This window comes from Colossoma macropomum, unplaced genomic scaffold, assembly GCF_904425465.1.
Source record: "Colossoma macropomum unplaced genomic scaffold, Colossoma_macropomum, whole genome shotgun sequence".
In the NCBI taxonomy this organism is placed as follows: Eukaryota; Metazoa; Chordata; class Actinopteri; order Characiformes; family Serrasalmidae; genus Colossoma; species Colossoma macropomum.
Genome location: NW_023494800.1, coordinates 14,648,326 through 14,668,676, shown reverse-complemented (window position 1 = coordinate 14,668,676; position 20,351 = coordinate 14,648,326). Strand labels below are relative to the sequence as shown.

Genomic DNA, 20,351 nt, shown 5'->3' with positions numbered 1-20,351 from the left:
ATATTAAAGTCTAAAAATGGACTTTTCTTCATGCTCATGCCAGATGACATCTCATAAAATTAGCATCTGTCATTAGTATTTTATGACAAAAATGCAAGTGTTTTGCAGTTTTTTTTGGTAATGCCAAATATAACAAAGTAAAAATATAAAAGAATGTTCACACCTCATGAAATTTTGACTCTTTCAAAAATGAAAAATGACCAATGCATAAATAGCTTGTGAAAGTTAACGCTGGTATATAGGTGAGAGAGGTACTAGGTGCATATTATGTCTTTTTATGCATTTTAATTTGTCTTTAAAAGGCCAAAACTTACAGTTGAACTGAGTAACATGTAGTAATTCATTGCAAGATTGAGTAGGTGTACTAAAGCAGAGAAATGTTATGGTTTTTTTATTGTTGAACATGCAATGAATTCTAATAGAGTGCATGATCTGCATCAACATGTGCTCCTTAATATTTATTTTTAGCCACAAGACAAGTGTAATCATCATAAGATAGCAAAATCAGAAAATGAGTGAAAAGAAGATCGGAATAAACTGTGAAACAAATTAGATGCTGCTGGCAGTGTACAGATTGACAATTGCCAAATAAAACATAATATCTCTTTTTTAAATATTACACAATAGACTTTGAATGTTAATGATAATGTTGAATGCTTTTGACTTCCCTTAATATTAGGTTATAATTAACTGTTACATTGCGAGGTGTGAGTTGCCTCCTGCTTTCATTGTCTAATTTGCTCTTATACCTTCATGGACATTTTAATACACTGTTTGGTTCTATAATGTGACATATAAAATCAAGGAAGTGCTCAGTTGAAAACAGCACATGGAATAATTGCTTAGCCTGTTAACCTGCAGGCTAATGATTCAGCTATTATGAGAGTGAAGAGCGTGGACCCACATTCAACTCTTGCAGTTTATTTCAGTTGATGAAACAGAATTAAAAATGTGATCAAAATACATAACTGCAGTTACTTTGATCTACAAAAAGCTGATCTTATCTTGTGTTTTTTTACACTTCTGAAAAAGCCTTTTACGGACCTCTGAGAGCTTAAGGCCATACATAAGAGGGTTAAGAATAGGAGGAATAACAAGTATCTCAACTTGGAAAGCGTTCCGCAGATGCTCTGGAAAGTCTTTTGTTCCATAGCGACTGAATATTACATCAAAAAGTACAGCTATAGTAAAGTTCATCAGAGACACTAAATGTGGTCCACAGGTGCGCATAAACTTTCTTTTGTTATCACTAGAATTTCTACAAGCAACAATTAACCTTTGATATGAAAACATGACAATAAAAGCATGAGCCATAAATATGAACAGAAGCACAAAGCCATAAGCATTGATGGTTGTAGTCGGGATACAAGATTGCTTGACAATAGACCAGTTATCACAATAAAGTCTGTCTATACTTGATCCACATAATGGCAGTTGCCCAGTAAGTATAATGTTTGGGAGCACTAACATAAAGGGAAAAGCCCATGAGTACAGAATAGCCTTTGCCACTGTCTGGGTTCTTAAAATGTTGTGATATTCTAATGGCCTGCATATTGCTACATATCTGTCATAAGCCATTATGACTAAAGTTGTGTACTCACACATAAAAGATATATAAATCACAAATGATTGCGTAAAACACCCAACATATGATATCACAGGTGAAGGTGATAACAGATTATGTGTAAATTTAGGATAAAATCCTGTTGTTCCATAGAGTCCATTAAAGCAGAGATTGCATACAAAGAGATACATAGGTTCATGCAGAGACTTCTCTAAGAGGATTGTTACAATCAACATCAGGTTCAAAAGAATGATTAAGAGATAAACAGAGAGAGACAGAAAAACAAAAAGATATTTTGGTCTCAGGTCCTTCATTCCAGATAAAACAAATATAGTCTGTGATGAGTTGTCTTCCATTTTAATAAAAGGAGGCTTCTCAAAAGCTTGAAATGAGAATCAAATAAAAACTACAAAGCATTTCTTCTTTACATTATCATATGTAAACTTTCTTGGAAAAAGCATGATTCAGCTTTGCTAAATTAAGCAACATAGTGAAATCCATAACAAAAAAGTCTAGAACAAGCATTAGTATTATTGTCTCCACCATGCCACCAAATGTACTACTCCTGCTTCACCTCAGCCTTTATGCAGTCTGCACCTCTGTGCAGTTTGTGCTGGTGACTCCTCTTTTCAGATTACATCATACATATGTGTAGATTAGTGTAGAGATAGGGAGGAATGTGTTGACCAACTCTGCAACTGCTGTTCTTACTAACATTTAGGCCTGCAGTCAAAGCCAAAACAGATGAGATGGATTTGCTTAGGCACTGCTATGTGCTTCAGCTAGAGACAGATGATGGATGGAGAGTAAGTTCATTTGGTTGTGATCTAAGGGAAAGACTTAGTTTGTAATGTTGATGGCTTTATGTTAACTATACAAAACCATTGCAGACTTATTTCTTTTGATTTGCCTCATTTAAAGACAAGGGCATGTTTATGGGCCTAATTGCCCTAGTCAACTAGCTACCTTAACTAACTGCTAACTCTAAATAAATCACAATTTTCAAAGAGTCATGAAAGTCTAAAAATTTAGGAGGATCAACTTTGACTCTAATACCCATCTCTACTGTTAATATTGATTAGCTCCTATATGTTCTTTGTTACTTTTATCCTACTTTTTTTGCACAGTGTGTCATGTGACTTCTGTAATCAGTGGCCTTTTTGATGAATGAACTGTCAGACAGGTGCTGCCTGGATACGTTGTTTATGTGTAGGCCTAATGATGTTTTGGATCAAAAAACACATGTCTGTTGTATCTAATCTCTACAAAAAATGCATTTACAGTCTTATTCAATTGTTATGATTTGGTTGGAAATTCAATGGTTAAAATCTTGAAATGGCAAAAAGAAGATTATCCAAGCAGGGTTTTTTCAGTGGAGTGCAAGTAGATACAGCCAAGCTAAATCACTCCATAATTAGCACTTCAGGAGTCTGACAAAAAGGCCTTCTGGAAGGCTCAGATATGCTACTGACTGCAAATACATATGATAGTCTGTTATCACTGGGTTTCTGTCAGGTGTTAGAAATTGAAAATTACAGTAGCCTTCCCAGCCATTCAGGTTGTAGAAGATCTGCAAGAGGTGCTTTCTCACTCTCTGACTGTCTGATGGTTCCTCAGCTACCGTCCTGCTTCAGCTGCGGCTGTGGGACTGATTGTCAATGAGAAGCATTTTATTATTTTAGCCATCACAACCATTACAGACAAAAAAAGGCCTTGACTTCCCGCTGGGGTCCTCCTGCCCTTGGCTCGTCCAAAAAGACACCCATTACCTCGCTTAGGATATTTCTCTGAATATAAGAGCCACTCATAGTTTGTTTGCTTGATTTTCAACCCATTTTCTCCAGTGATCTAAAGTATGAGGACAAAATCGCCCAAACTAGAATCCAAGCTGAGTGGTGAGTGATGATGGTTCAATTGGCAGTTTCTGTTTTTTTGTATTTGTATTTGTATTTTTGTATTTGTCCTTTTTGTTTTGTGCATCATATCATATACTATTGGACTATGCTTACCTGATTAGACTTTTTTTGGGGGGCGGTGCTGAATGTTGGTTGTTTTTTTAATGTTGTTTTCCTTTAATATGACAGTAGTTGATGCCTTTGTTGAACACCTTATCTTAACTGATTGTAACATAAGGTATGTGTTTTATATATACTTTGTCTGATACTGAATCTGCACTGTACTTATTTTCAACATTCTACCAAATTTTTACGAAGACTCAACTGAGGTCAGAACATTGTGGCATCAGCATAAATACATCGGAAACATAGTACTTCAAACAAGTGCCCTTTTATTAACACAGCAGCAAGGGAAACCCACTGTTTGTGCTCCTTAATAACTGGGAGGCAGGGTAGGTCACCTTCAACCATACATCACACAAACAAGGTAGACACTAAACCCCAACAACTAGCCCCACAGCCCAGCACGCTAGCACGCCTACAACACATTTACATATCCCCAAACCCACAATAACAGCTGTTTACATGTTTTTAAGTTTCTCACAACTGCCACGGCAGTACCCATGGTGCTCCGTGCTCACCGCTGCGCGTGGCCATGTCTTCCACGTGTCCACAGCCGAACAAGCCAATAGCAAGATGCTACAATATTAATAGCATTATCAGAAGCCAGGAGAAAAGGGGGAGCTTAAATTCTTTGTTTTCAAACACAAGAGAGCGAAAAAAAGATGAGTCATTGCTGTTAAAGGAGAGAAGCTAATGTGAATAAAGATGATACAATTGGGGTTGCTGCGGAAGAGAAAGAGGACAAGAGCAAAGTCTGGAGATAGAAACTGAGCCATGTGCTCAAGTACCATCGACTGCCCTAGAATTATAGCGTGGCAAAGAGAAACCAAAAATTGAAGCAGTCAGAGTGGAAGCTCCTGAGTGGTGTACTTGGATCTTGACCATGGAAAGGGATCAGAAGGGATACAACAAGACTACCCGAACTGTAGAGTCCTTCCACTCACCAGGAACCCATGCCACTGTGAGGAAAGTAGTAGGTATACACACTTGAGTCAGCTTCAAAGAGCTGCCCTGATTAGAAACCTAAGGAACACAAATTCCCCATGTTCCATATTTTGAGTACACTCTTGTGGATTTTAAGCTTAGAATAATACTCTACAGAAATTTTACTTGAGTCCTGATTGTGTCGTCTGGAGCATGAACATGACCATGGATTCCTGAAAAGAGATCACCTGGGGTTATTTCTTTTCTGTGTGCCCTTCTACAGGTGGTGTCGGTGAAAAGGTGTTTGCTGCATGCCAGCAAGCAGTACAGGGACAGGCATGCTCACTATTCCAGGAAGTGGACAAATAGTGAAGTAGCCCCATGGAATAGCCCCAGAAATGGTGTTGTAGGGGTGTGTTAAGTCATGCCAAGAATCAAGGGCCCTGGTTTATCCACGAGAGTGCTAGCACCTTGGTTACACTGTTCAGATTGGTCAAGAAAATGGGCTTTCACACCTAAAGGTTATAGAGAAGATCAATATCATGACACTTGCATCAAAGACTTACCCATCAGCCTGTGCTTTTCCCATTTGTGTTCCACGTTGGACTACAAGGTAGAAGTGAACACGTATAACCCTTACCACATCCTGGGCTTGTATGGGTTTGAACAGATGCTATGCAGACTCAATGCACCAGCCAGCTTCCACTGATTATGCTGTCTAATTGGACTGATAAATGAGTCCCTGTTGATATATTTGGAGGGTCTAATCATCTAAAGAGGTTGTAAAAGAAATTTTTAATCTCAGTGTGATTACCCTGGTTAAATAAATGTAAAATGATTTTAAAAGTCTACTCTTTTCATTTTGAGAGCCACCTGCAAGATCAGTGTAACATCACTTACAAAAATCAACACAATGTCTAATCATGAACTGTGTGGTTAGACAGACATATTTTCACATTTTCATATTCACAGATGTGCCTCAGCCAGAGATGTTTGAACTGGAGTATTTTAATATTGTACTGTTAGTGTATTTCAGAATCACATAGTATAGCTACATTTTGAATGCACACTTTGAAGCATAATACAAGATCTAGTAAGTCTGCTACCTACCTATAGCATGACAGTAAACAAAAAATACAATGAAATGCTGCCACTGTAAACAATGTTTACGGCAAATTTACTACTGGGACAAAGTATCCTAAAGAATTATGTGTTATGACAGTATATATGAGAATTTTGTTCCGTAGACCTTCTTTGTAATCACTGGGTAAAGAATTATCACTGCAGATCCAGGGATTTCAGATAACATCAGTTAAATGGCTTTCTTAGGCCTTGGTTCATAGCCAGAAGCCATAGTGTGTATGTTTAAGATGGAAAACTTTTTAATTTTTGAAAGGTTGAAAATTGCTTTTTTTGGCATTAGTGTTCTGTTCTGAGCTTCCATTTTTTTAGTGCCATTTCAAGGAGAAGTGAGTAAGTGATTAAGAATCTATATCAGATTAAAACAATAAGTAAGTTATGTTAATGTTCACTTAACATTGATCTACGTTTATTCAATCATTGATTGCTGTCTGAGACCCTATCTGCAAATAAGCACAGTATAAATGATAAATCAGATTTTCCTTATGAAAAGCTGTAACGTTTAGTAAAAGCAATTGCACTGGTCTGAGATAAGGACTCAACCAAGAGGGTTCCTGTATTTATTACCCCTTTATGATTATAGTACCAATACTGCAATAGTGGAATGAGAGGTGGGATGTTGGGAAGGAAGAATTTAGACTATCAAGGTTGCTTAATTGTTTTGGCCTTGCAGACATTCATTGGCTAAATGGGAAGTTTTTAAAGCAATTAATAAACTATTTGAAGTTAAAGGATTTGAATATGTATTTAATGAAGCAGTCAGGCACACTGCAAAAAATAAGCTTGTCTAACATACCCGATTAATACACTACACTGTTTCTTATATCTCAGTGTGAGGTTCTATTGTCTTTCTTTTAGTCTCAAAAGACTGAAATGAAGACTAGCTTTCATGATAGACACATTACATCATGCATTTTGTAAATCACTTTGATTTACAAAATGTTAATTTTTGCTTTTTTTACACTTTTGAAAAAGCCTTTTGCGGACCTCTGAGAGCTTAAGGCCATACATAAGTGGGTTAAGAACAGGCGGAATAACAAGTATCTCAACTTGGAAAGCGTTCCGCAGATGCCCTGGAAAGTCTTTTGATCCATAGCGACTAAATATTATATCAAAAAGCACAGCTATAGTGAAGTTCAGCAGAGACACTAAATGTGGCCCACAGGTGCGCATAAACTTTCTTTTGTTATCGCTAGAATTTCTACAAGCAACAATTAACCTTTGATATGAAAACATGACAATCAAAGCATGAGCCAAAAATATGCAGAGTACAGTAAAGCCATATGCATTGACTGTTGTAGCCGGAATGCAAGACAGTTTTACAACAGACCAGTTATCACAGTAAAGTCTGTCTATACTTGATCCACATAATGGCAGTTGGCTGCTTAATATAGTATTTGGGAGACCTACAATAAAAGGAAAAGTCCATGAGTACAGAATAGCCTTTGCCACTGTCTTGGTTCTTAAAATATTGTGATATTCTAATGGCCTGCATATTGCTACATATCTGTCATAAGCCATTATGACTAAAGTTGTGTACTCACACATAAAAGATGAATATATAACAACTGACTGTGTCATACACCCACTATATGAAATGACATTTGATGATGACAACAGATCGTACAGAAATTTAGGATAAAACCCTGTTGTTCCGTAGATTTCATTAAAACAGAGACTGCATACAAAGAGGTACATTGGCTCATGCAGAGACTTCTCTGAAAGAATTGTAACAATCAGTATGAAGTTTAAAACAATGATTAACAGATAAACAGTCAGAGCCAAAAAAAGAAATACATATTGTGGTCTTAAATCCTTCATTCCAGTCAGTGTGAAAATGACATTGTTTGATGCGTTATCATACGCTGAAGTCATAGTTCAGGTTTGGTAAAAATCAAATAAACCAAATAATAGATAAAATGATAAACAACCTTAAATGGCAAATGTTTTTAAATGATGTCCTGCTTCCTTTCTACATGACTACAGTAAGGTCAAAAAGAACATTCAATATGTTATAAAAATGTAAACAAATCATTCAGTACATAAGCAATGTTTTCAGTTTCCTTAAGATATAAAGATCACAATTATTGTAAATGAAATATATGAAAGAATAAACTGCAGCTGGTAAAGTCTTTAAGAAAGGTTCAACTTTTTCATGTAAATCGTACAGAAATAAATACAATAATTGTTACAACCAAAGCACTACTCATTTTTATGCAGTTTGATTTTGTTGTATGTAAGTTACAGACAAAAAAATTGCCCATAATAAAAACAAACAATTTCACCATATGCAGGCATCTGTAAATGTTCTGGTCCTGTTTACTGCCACACTCTTTATATTTAATGTGATGTGATCTTCCCCCTTCCTCACTCTTAATGAGCGGCTGTTTGCACGTGACGCCCTTGTGTCATATTTTTATCTATTTATTTTTTTTAAGCAACCATCCAAAGATTTAACCAAACACATGTTTACAAACCCATACTGTCAGATGCTTTACTCATAGCAAACCATACGTCTAGTGAAATTGCCTTTTTTTTGTCTTAAGTTAAGATCTGACAGGTCAAGATTTTTCACAAATTCATATTACAGAAGCAAATCTTATCTTAATTTAGGAATCTTATCTTACAGCATCTTATCCCAAGTTACAGGAAGTCCTACACTACTCAATCGAAGTTGACAATCAACTGTCATGTCTGTTACCAAGCAAGCGATAATCCGAGCACAGCTAAAACCAAACTCGTAACCAAAATAATGTTAAAAAAGTTACAGCTACCGTTACCAATGTAAAAAGTCCAAACAAAACTAAAGTGCAATAAACTGGAGATTAAGAATATTGTGAGTGTTCCATCTGCTTATTTATCAGAGCATCACTGCTCCCCAGTTTCAATTTCAGTTTCCCCAACGCTTTAGCTGACCACGCTAATATAATTCATCCTGATCAACAGACGCACGTTCAACTCTGTCTCCTTATTATTCACCTCCATCACTGAAATATTTTATCTGATGAATTTTCATCAATGCAAAGGTAATAAGGGGGGATGCTGGAGATTATATTGCAATATAAATAAATGTAGCATCATTATGCTAGTGTGTCAGCTATGTCAGCTATGCTACCTGTAACAACTGCCTAAAACTGATAGAAATGGATGGTTAAAACAGAAGTTAAGACTGGGGTTGTATTAACGTTAGGACAGTATTTAGGAACTTTTGTCAAGTTAGGATGTTTCTGCTGTACTGTTTCTTATCTGGAGTTAGGATAAGATTATGAACTTAGGAACTGTTGTTCTTTAATAGCTTCTGTCCAAAATTTAGTCCTAACCGAAGTTGTCATGGTGACTAAACAGATAAGACTTCAGATTTAAGATGTTTCTGTAATATGACCCCAGATAGCTAATATTACTGCTAGGAAATCGGATATCCAATCGCAATCTTACTACTTTTGTAACTGTCTTCAAATCATCATTAAAACTGACAATATAGCTTACTTGACTGACTTCAATCACTTCTCATTGAGGAGGACAACAAGCTAAAGTTAGCAATGTTGAGTACAGATGGACATTTGTTTAGAATCTGCTTTTCAAAATATACTAGTAATTCAGCTTTAGATGTCATAAGCATGCAGCAGCTGCTCTGATGCTAAATGCTGTTTAACTCTAAATTTCTCAAGTTGTCTCATACATGCATCCTATACACTCCAACGCTGAGTCTCTGCTGGAGTTTAGAAATTATTAGTCATTCATGCTACCAGTAGCAGCTGTTGACCTGCAGTTTCTCAACAGAAGTGGTTAGCGGGCTGCTATGCTAAAGGCTAACCCTAGGCTAGGAGACAGGTTGTTCCTTTCATATATCTGTCTAATGTTTGCTCCCTTGGTAACAACCTGGACTAACATTAGCTTAAGCCCAATTCAAGCTGGACTAGTTTTTACCTGAGGACCTACTGTAATTTGAGTGATCACCAATAAGACCTGTGATTTTAATCCGGTATGAATCTGCATTGTCTGTAGTCTGCTAAGTAATAATTCCAGAGTAAATTATCTTCTATTTTTTGCCAAACTCAGAAATACCCCCTCAGTAATAGTAGTCCTGTTCAAATCAACATCACATAATAACAAAACCAGGTAGTAGAAAATACTTGTCTCAATTTTTTCCTTGTTTTTGCAACCCAAATGGCTAAAATAGAGCTTGATTTTACCCATTTCCTTAATCCTCCAGTAGTTAAGACTACTAAAATCCACAAAATGTTTGATGATTTTTGATGAGGGCTGGGACACTAATGTGGTCTCTGAATGCCATCTACAGATGATGGAGTCAACCACTGTAACCTGGTCAACACTGAATCTATCATTCCATCCTCAATCCGAGTCAGAGTGGGGATGTGCAGTTCTGGCTTGATCAAATTCAGAACCTGTGTTTTTTGGGGTTTGGTTTGTTTCCTCACTGTGCTTGGGCTGCATTTGGCCTGAGTGATGGCAAAGCTGTTACAGCAGAAGATACAAACAGGCAACTCCAGTCCTCCTTTCAGCCTCAAAAGACTGAAATGAAGACAAGCTTTGATGATACACATCTTACACCATGAAACTGTGAAGCTGGCACTGGCCATGCACAGACTGCATTGCGTTTTTCAATGTATTTATTTTATAGATGCTGATACTTTCTAAATGAAAAAAGCATAATCACATGGAACACAGTGTAATGGTTGAAATGTTAGACTACAGGTTGCTTGAAGTATGCAATAAAATGTTTTTGACTAATATTAATTGTTTAATTTCATTATTGTAACTTGTGAGGTGCCTCTTGTTTTTAGAAACTACTTTGATTTCATCCTCATAGGCCTTGCAGTGTTTCATAAATTTGTGTAATTACACCAAACAAAATATCAAAGAGGTGCTTGGTTGAAGAAGACATTTTGCACATAAGACATTTGGTGACAAGACAGGAGGAAACAGATCTGATAATAATGCAGAATTTAACAAAAGTATCTCCAGCAATCATTTTGATTTACAAAATGTTAATTTTTTGCTTTTTTTACACTTTTGAAAAAGCCTTTTGCGGACTTCTGAGATCTTAAGGCCATACATAAGTGGGTTAAGAACAGGCGGAATAACAAGTATCTCAACTTGGAAAGCATTCCGCAAATGCCCTGGAAAGTCTTTTGATCCATAGCGACTAAACATTATATCAAAAAGCACAGCTATAGTGAAGTTCAGCAGAGACACTAAATGTGGCCCACAGGTGCGCATAAACTTTCTTTTGCTATCACTAGAATTTCTACAAGCAACAATCAATCTTTGATATGACAACATGACAATAAAGGCATGAGCCATAAATATGAAAAGAAGCACAAAGCCATATGCATTGACTATTGTAGTCGGGATGCAAGATTGCTTCACAATGGACCAGTTATCACAGTAAAGTCTGTCTATACTTGATCCACATAATGGCAGTTGGCTGCTTAATATAGTATTTGGGAGACCTACAATAAAAGGAAAAGTCCATGAGTACAGAATAGCCTTTGCCACTGTCTGGGTTCTTAAAATATTGTGATATTCTAATGGCCTGCATATTGCTACATATCTGTCATAAGCCATTATGACTAAAGTTGTGTACTCACACATAAAAGATGAATATATAACAACTGACTGTGTCATACACCCACTATATGAAATGACATTTGATGATGACAACAGATCATACAGAAATTTAGGATAAAACCCTGTTGTTCCGTAGATTTCATTAAAACAGAGACTGCATACAAAGAGGTACATTGGCTCATGCAGAGACTTCTCTGAAAGAATTGTAACAATCAGTATGAAGTTTAAAACAATGATTAACAGATAAACAGTCAGAGCCAAAAAAAGAAATACATATTGTGGTCTTAAATCCTTCATTCCAGTCAGTGTGAATATGACATTGTTTGATGCGTTATCATACGCTGAAGTCATAGTTCAGGTTTGGTAAAAATCAAATAAACCAAATAATAGATAAAATGATAAACAACCTTAAATGGCAAATGTTTTTAAATGATGTCCTGCTTCCTTTCTACATGACTACAGTGAGGTCAAAAAGAACATTCAATATGTTATAAAAATGTAAACAAATCATTCAGTACATAAGCAATGTTTTCAGTTTCCTTAAGATATAAAGATCACAATTATTGTAAATGAAATATATGAAAGAATAAACTGCAGCTGGTAAAGTCTTTAAGAAAGGTTCAACTTTTTCATGTAAATCGTACAGAAATAAATACAATAATTGTTACAACCAAAGCACTACTCATTTTCATGCAGTTTGATTTTGTTGTATGTAAGTTACAGACAAAAAAATTGCCCATAATAAAAACAAACAAAGAATTTCACCATATGCAGGCATCTGTAAATGTTCTGGTCCTGTTTACTGCCACACTCTTTATATTTAATGCGATGTGATCTTCCCCCCTCCTCACTCTTAATGAGCGGCTGTTTACACGTGACGCCCTTGTGTCATATTTTTATCTATTTATTTTTTTTAAGTAACCATCCAAAGATTTAATGTTTACATGTTTACAAACCCATACTGTCAGATGCTTTACTCATAGCAAAGCATACGTCTAGTGAAATTGCCTTTTTTTTGTCTTAAGTTAAGATCTGACAGGACAAGATGAGATTTTTCACAAATTCATATTACAGAAGCAAATCTTATCTTAATTTAGGAATCTTATCTTACAGCATCTTATCCCAAGTTACAGGAAGTCCTACACTACTCAATCGAAGTTGACAATCAACTGTCACGTCTGTTACCAAGCAACCGATAATCTGACCACAGCTTCATCCTGATCAACAGACACCTGTTCAACTCTGTCTCCTTATTATTCACCTCCATCACTGAAATATTTTATCTGATGAATTTTCATCAATGCAAAGGTAATAAGAGGGGATGCTGGAGATTATATTGCAATATAAATAAATGTAGCATCATTATGCTAGTGTGTCAGCTATGTCAGCTATGCTACCTGTAACAACTGCCTAAAACTGATAGAAATGGATGGTTAAAACAGAAGTTAAGACTGGGGTTGTATTAACGTTAGGACAGTATTTAGGAACTTTTGTCAAGTTAGGATGTTTCTGTAGTACTGTTTCTTATCTGGAGTTAGGATAAGATTATGAACTTAGGAACTGTTGTTCTTTAATAGCTTCTGTCCAAAATTCAGTCCTAAGCGAAGTTGTCATGGTGACTAAACAGATAAGACTTCAGATTTAAGATATTTCTGTAATATGACCCCAGATAGCTAATATTACTGCTAGGAAATCGGATATCCAATCGCAATCTTACTACTTTTGTAACTGTCTTCAAATCATCATTAAAACTGACAATATAGCTTACTTGACTGACTTCAATCACTTCTCATTGAGGAGGACAACAAGCTAAAGTTAGCAATGTTGAGTACAGATGGACATTTGTTTAGAATCTGCTTTTCAAAATATACTAGTAATTCAGCTTTAGATGTCATAAGCATGCAGCAGCAGCTCTGATGCTAAATGCTGTTTAACTCTAAATTTCTCAAGTTGTCTCATACATGCATCCTATACACTCCAACGCTGAGTCTCTGCTGGAGTTTAGAAATTATTAGTCATTCATGCTACCAGTAGCAGCTGTTGACCTGCAGTTTCTCAACAGAAGTGGTTAGCGGGCTGCTATGTTAAAGGCTAACCCTAGGCTAGGAGACAGGTTGTTCCTTTCATATATCTGTCTAATGTTTGCTCCCTTGGTAACAACCTGGACTAACATTAGCTTAAGCCCAATTCAAGCTGGACTAGTTTTTACCTGAGGACCTACTGTAATTTGAGTGATCACCAATAAGACCTGTGATTTTAATCCGGTATGAATCTGCATTGTCTGTAGTCTGCTAAGTAATAATTCCAGAGTAAATTATCTTCTATTTTTTGCCAAACTCAGAAATACCCCCTCAGTAATAATAGTCCTGTTCAAATCAACATCACATAATAACAAAACCAGGTAGTAGAAAATACTTGTCTCAATTTTTTCCTTGTTTTTGCAACCCAAATGGCTAAAATAGAGCTTGATTTTACCCATTTCCTTAATCCTCCAGTAGTTAAGACTACTAAAATCCACAAAATGTTTGATGATTTTTGATGAGGGCTGGGACACTAATGTGGTCTCTGAATGCCATCTACAGATGATGGAGTCAACCACTGTAACCTGGTCAACACTGAATCTATCATCCCATCCTCAATCCAATTGTCCACATATGTTTATTGTGCATTGTGTGTAAACATAGGTCATGTTGCATTAAGGCCCTAGAAGAACATTATTTTGTTCCACTGTATACTTGTATGGATGGGATAACACGTTCTTTACTCGTGACTTCATGAGTTGCTATGCTTGCACATGCTCATGCATGCATGCTCCCTGCAGCTAGACGTGTAGAGCAGCCTACACCAGTGTTAATTTCCTCAGCCATGTTCAAAAGACTATATTCACTGCATTCACTAACTGGGTGAGGGAGGGCTGAGAGATATGTGAATTATCACTGTTTGAAAAAAATTATATTTTTATTGTAAAAATGTAAGATTATTGATTTACATTGCTACTTTGCTTTGGCTTAGTCTTATTTAGTCATATTTGCCTATAGGTTTTTTTTAGAAGTAACTGATTCAGTGAAAATCATATCAAGCACCAGCAGATGTGCTCTGAAATTTAGGTATAGATAGCTGTGGGAAACCATGAAAAATTATTTTATCCTAATTTCACAGTTCCTCTGAACCATCCACATTTACTAGAACAATTCTTAAACAGTTATATGTTGCAATTTGGGAAACTTGCAGTAGGGACAATGGGAAATTGGCTCTACTGTACACTTTCAAAAATAAAGATTCCTGAATAGGTTTATTAAGGTTCTACAACAATCCATTCATTTGGCAGCCCCTGGTTAACAACAGTAAAAGAGAATAAAACATACAAATATTTATATAATTTGACAAGCTGTTTAAATTAATTAAGTCTGTCCCAACATGAGCAATTATCACCTGTCAAGATTCAGCATTGAGTTTCTTGACAGTCATTGTTGATAGCAAATCCAATTACATTGCTGTATTGCCCAGCTCTACAGCCAAGTTTCACGTGTTCAATATGTGCTGTACTGAATTGAGGCAAAGGGCAGGGCCTCTGGGATAAGGCTCTGTGATCGTTTAGCAACCTAAAGATTCAAATTACTCAGTTTTTTCTCTCTGTTCTGGGCTGTACAAATGTCTGTAGGTCATTTGTTTTAAAAGTACTGTAGATAGCCATGGAGTTATAAGAGCAGTGCTCTCAAAAATTAAAGGCCAATCACTTGTAACAGTTGTGCTACCCTGCAGAATTTAGTTTCATATTTCTCGCTTATCACTGAGCAGAAAAGCTCAGTTAGCTCAGAGAACCTCCCTCATACTGTATTTCTTTCAGAAATATGTCACAGTATGAAAGAAAAATGCTTCATGATTTTCGATTCACACTGACTTAAAATTATTTTTTCTCATGTATATTATTTTATCTGATACTTTACACATATTTAATACATTAAGTAACAAATGGAATCTTTACATTTGACTTGTAATTTACATCACATACATCAATTTTGTGACATGCAATTATTTGAAATAATAATAATAATAATAATAATAATAATAATTACACATACCAGAGATTAATGCAAATAATCGGGCACAGAACCAAGCAATGTTGTACATCGAAAAACATTTATTCTTTCACACAGTTTGGACTATGTAAGGGGGGAACTGCATATATGTGAAGAACAGTGAATTTGACTGAATTTTACTTGAATAAACTGGCTGAGCTATTCTTGGATTGTAAAAGTGTGTAATAAAACTTTGGGCCCACCAGTGTTCCCTGGCCATTTAAGGGGTTAATAGGTTTCTACTGACCATTCATTCTGGCTTTTCAGCACTGCAAGGATTCAACACTTGCAAAACATAAAGAGCATTACAAAAATATTAATGTTTTTGGGTGATGCTCTGATGAAAGTCTGATGACATGATTAATTAAGACTGCTTTGTGGTTGAGCAGTAGAACATTACTTTGTAATACTCGGGTGGATCGTGGCAGCATGGAGGTGGACAGGTGGTACAGTCTGACAAACAAGTGAGCAGATAAACATGTTTATTAAGGGTCATTACTTTGCCCAACATTTCAATTCCCAAGGAGGCAATTTAAAGTAACCACTGATGAGAACTGCATACAAAGTCAACAAACAGAGCCCTCAGTGGACAGTAACAGGAGGCTAGAGGACAGCACTCGACCATGGCCATAATGACCTCCCTTGAGAATTCCTGATAATGCAACAGTTTTGCAACTGTATGTAAGCAAAAACATCAGTGTTTTCACACTTTAGGTAAGAATATTAGGCCTAATGTCAATATACTGGTACAAGCCACATTCTTTTTTGACTTCTATTTTAGTTTTATTTTACTTTTATTTTAGTTTTATTTTACAAGTAATTGTAGATATTTCCTTGATACAATAATGAAACACAAATTAATGTAATGTACAAAATAAAGCTATTGTGAATTAAGTCACATATGAAACACAGCTTAATTGATGCGGCATTCCCTAATGGAGTGTAAGTGGGACCAGTTTTGGAAAGGCTGTATATGTAATAGTCAAAGTCTGCTAAGATGAAGACATTTGCTCAATCCAAATATCCAGACTGTACACCTTAAAACTCTGATCACGCAGACTTTGGACTTTTGTTCAGTGACATTCATTGAAGTGCTCAATGTCATCAAGTCAAGTTTGCAAGGCTGCAGGCCTGCAAGAGTGTATAAAAAGCACTTCTCAAAGGACTGATTAGTGTCTTTAAAAGATGTATTTAACATTAACACATTGAATTGTGTATTAATTGCATTGGATGATTCTTTATTTGTTTGTCCATCTTTTAATTTTTTTTTAACTGTTCCTGTTTCATTTATGTGGTGTTCCCTGGCAAAGTCTCTGAAAGTTCAAAAAAGTCTGCATGATCCTTTTTAAATGTGAGAGGGGCTGGTTGGCATATGTACCTATATAGACACTCATATAAAAAATGAAAAACACCACTATTCATTCATTATAACGTATTGATGCTTAGGGCTGTCAAACTAATAAAATAATTAATTGTGATTAATTGCATTTGTCTTTTTGGATCAAATATGACTCTAAAGAGAGATTTTTTTTCCCATTTTTTTAACCATTGCATTTTGTTGATCAGAATCATTATGTATTTATTACTTTCATTAATTCAGTAACATTATTGTCATCCCTTCCTGGATCGGGGCAGAAGGGCTTGTGTGGTCTAGGGATCTTCAGAGCTAAGTCGTCGGGAGCAGTATGCTCCTGGTAGGGTCTCCCAGGGCGAACAGGTCTGGAGTGAAGACCCAGACTAACTCGATCCAAAAATCCTCTATGAAAAATAGACACGGACAATCTTGTACCCTGCCCGGAAGAGGGTCACCGGGACCTACCCCTGGAGCCAGGCCTGGGGGTAGCGCCCCCCGGCGAGCGCCTGGTGGCCGGCCAGCCCATGTAACCTGGCCAGGCTCAGCCCGAAGAGGCAATGTGGGGAGACCATGTGGGCCCACCACCTGCATGGTCCAGCATGGGGGAGCGGTGCAGTGCCGTATAGGCAGTGGGAGATTGCGGGGGGGCCCTTGGTGGCCTAGGCCCCTGCGGCAGAAACTGGCTCTTGGTACGTGGAATGTAACCTCACTTGGGGGAAAGGAGCCGGAGCTTGCGCAGGAGGTTGAGAGGTACCAACTAGATATAGTTGGGCTCACCTCCACCCACAGTGTCGGCTCTGGAACCAAACACTCACGAGTCCCCGGCTGGCAGCCGTGCAGTTGGAGTTTGTCCCGGTGGACGAGAGGGTCACCTCAATGCGAATTAAAATCGCAGAGAGGAAAACTCTGACTGTTGTGTGTGCTTATGCACCAAACAGCAGGTCTATTTGGCCTTCTTGGAGCAAGTGGGCAGGGTTCTGGAAAGGGTCCCGCCTACAGACTCCATAGTCTTACTGGGAGACTTCAATGCTCATGTTGGCAATGACTGGGAGACCTGGAAAGGCGTGATTGGGAAGAACGGCCTGCCCGATCTAAACCCGAATGGTGAATTGTTATTGGACTTCTGTGCCAGGCATGGATTGTCCATAACGAACACCTAGTTCGAACACAAGGATGTTCATAAGTGTACATGGTACCAGAGCTCCTTGGGTCATAGGTCAATGATCGACTTTGTTGTCATTTCATCTGACTTGGGACCATATGTTCTGGACACTCGGGTGAAGAGAGATGCTGAGCTGTCAACTGATCACCATCTGGTGGTGAGTTGTATCAGGTGGCAGGGAAGACTGATGGTCAGACCCGGTAGGCCCAAGCGAATAGTGAGGGTGTGCTGGGAATGACTGTCGGAGGCCCCTGTTCGGAAAGATTTTAATTCCCAATTTCTCATGTCCCGGAGGAGATAGGGGACATGGAGTCTGAATGGACCCTGTTCAAAACCTCCATTGTGGAAGCTGCCGGGCGTAGCTGTGGCCAAAAGCTTGTTGGTGCCTGTCAGGGCGGTAATCCAAGAACCCCCTGGTGGAGGCCGTCAAGCTGAAGAAAGAGGCCTTTAGGGACTGGATGGCCTGAAGGACTCCCAACTCAGCAGATAGGTCAAAAAAGGTGGCAGCCGCAACGGTGGCAGAAGCAAAATCCAGGGCGTGGGAGGAGTTTGGAGAAGCCATGGAAAAAGACTTTAGGTCGGCCTCAAGGAGGTTCTGGACAACTGTCTGGCGACTCAGGAGCGGTCAGGGTGGCTGCGCCCAAGCTGTATTCGGCAGGGGTGGAGAAACTCTGACTTCAAATGAGGATATTGTCGGTCAGTGGAAGGAGCACTTTGAGGAACTCCTTAATCTGGGAGACATGCCTCCCTCACGGGAGTCAGGGCCAGAGGCTTCTGGCATGTCAAGCTCCATTTCCCTGGTGGAGGTCACTGAGGTAGTTGGCAAGCTCTTCAGTGGCAAGGCACTGGGGGTGGATGAGATTCGTCCGGAGATGCTTAAGGCTCTGGATATTGTGGGGCTGTCGTGGCTGGCACGCCTCTGCAATATTGCATGGACCTCAGGGAACAGTAACCTTGGACTGGCAGACCGGGGTGGTGGTCCCTATTTTTAAGAAAGGGGACCGGAGGGTGTGTGTCAACTATCGGGGTATCACACTGCTCAGCCTCCCTGGGAAAGTCTATGCCAAGGTGCTAGAAAGGAGACTTCGACCGATAGTTGAACCACGGTTTGAGGAGGAACAATGTGGATTCCGTCCCGGCCGTGGAACAAGGGACCAGCTTTTCACCCTCTCACGGATTGTTGAGGGGGCATGGGAATTTGCCAACCCAGTCTACATGTGTTTTGTGGATTTGGAGAAGGCTTACGACCGTGTTCCCCGAGATATCTTGTGAGAGCTGTGTTCGTATACTCGGCATTAAGTCGGACTCTTTCAGTGGGACTCGGCTAGCGTTGGACTCCGCCAGGGTTGTGCCCTGTCTCCACTCCTGTTCGTGATATTCATGGACAGGGTGTCAAGGTGTAGCCGTGGTCAGGAGGGCATTATGTGTGGAGGCCGGAGGGTGGTGTCTCTGCTATTTGCAGACGATGTTGTTCTTTTGGCTGGATCACATGGATGCCTCTAGCGCACACTGGAGCAGTTTGCAGCTGAGTGTGAAGCGGTTGGTATGCGGATCAGCACCTCCAAATCTGAGTCTATGGTCTTAGCCCGGAAAAGGATGGCATGCCCACTCCAGGCAAGGGGAAAGGACTTGCCCCTTGTGGAGGAGTTTAAGTATCTCGGGGTCTTGTTCACGAGTGATGGGAAAAGTCAGATCGTGGTTCATGTTTATCCTTTTCATTCTTTTATATGAGTCGTTAACAATTCGCTTGACCTTCTGCGGTGCAGTTACAAGCAAGACACACTGTGCAAATTTTGAACTTATTAAACTCTCTAAACATCACAATTAACAGCATAGTTGGGCTTTCAAATGTCTATTTTTATGTTTCCTCAGATCCTCATGATATTGTTTTCTTATGCACAGATTTTGCGAGTGTGCATTTATTCTAAAGAATCTAAAATAAAATTCAAACCTGTACACCTCACCTTCTCGCTGTTTTGAATTATTTTGTTGGAATTTTCTTTGAGATTTTACAAAGTCACTTCAATATTAGCTATTTGCCTTATGACTTTCATGTCTGTATATTTTATGATAGTCCCACCTCTGTTCAACCCTATCATATATGGTATGAGTGGTCGGGCGATAAGACGTCATATTTGGCGAATTTTCTTCCGTAGAAAGGTGACTGTGTTAAAACGTTAAGCAATGAAGTGAAATACTTTTGAATTGTTATGCTCATGCTTGGCAAAAATAGAGAGATGAATAAGGTTAAAGACTAATACACTAGTAAAACACTAAAACTGTTTGTACTGCCATTGTTGTTATTATTATTAGTAGTAATAATAGTAGTGTTTTAGTATATAGGAAGGAACATTCCCAGCTCACCATGGAGTCTCCATAGCTAGGTGCCATCTCCTTCATCAAACTCTTCATTCAAAATGTATTTGTTACCATTGTTACATTTTAGTGTTTATTTTGAATATACAGTAGTAATATTTGGATTTATTCTTCTAATCTATTGTATATTTCCTTGTAATTA

At 38.2% G+C, this 20,351-nt stretch overlaps 1 protein-coding gene and 2 pseudogenes across 1 annotated transcript; all 3 read right to left on the bottom strand.

The window, feature by feature from the left end:
* Positions 1-984: 984 nt before the first annotated feature.
* On the bottom strand, positions 985-1,920 carry LOC118820526 (olfactory receptor 142-like). The gene has a single exon (XM_036588892.1). It carries the CDS (start codon positions 1,918-1,920, stop codon positions 985-987), a length of 936 nt encoding a protein of 311 aa, XP_036444785.1.
* Positions 1,921-6,588: 4,668 nt separating this feature from the next.
* LOC118820525 lies at positions 6,589-7,527 on the bottom strand (annotated as a pseudogene).
* Positions 7,528-9,999: 2,472 nt separating this feature from the next.
* Positions 10,000-12,505, bottom strand: LOC118820524 (annotated as a pseudogene).
* Positions 12,506-20,351: the final 7,846 nt, after the last annotated feature.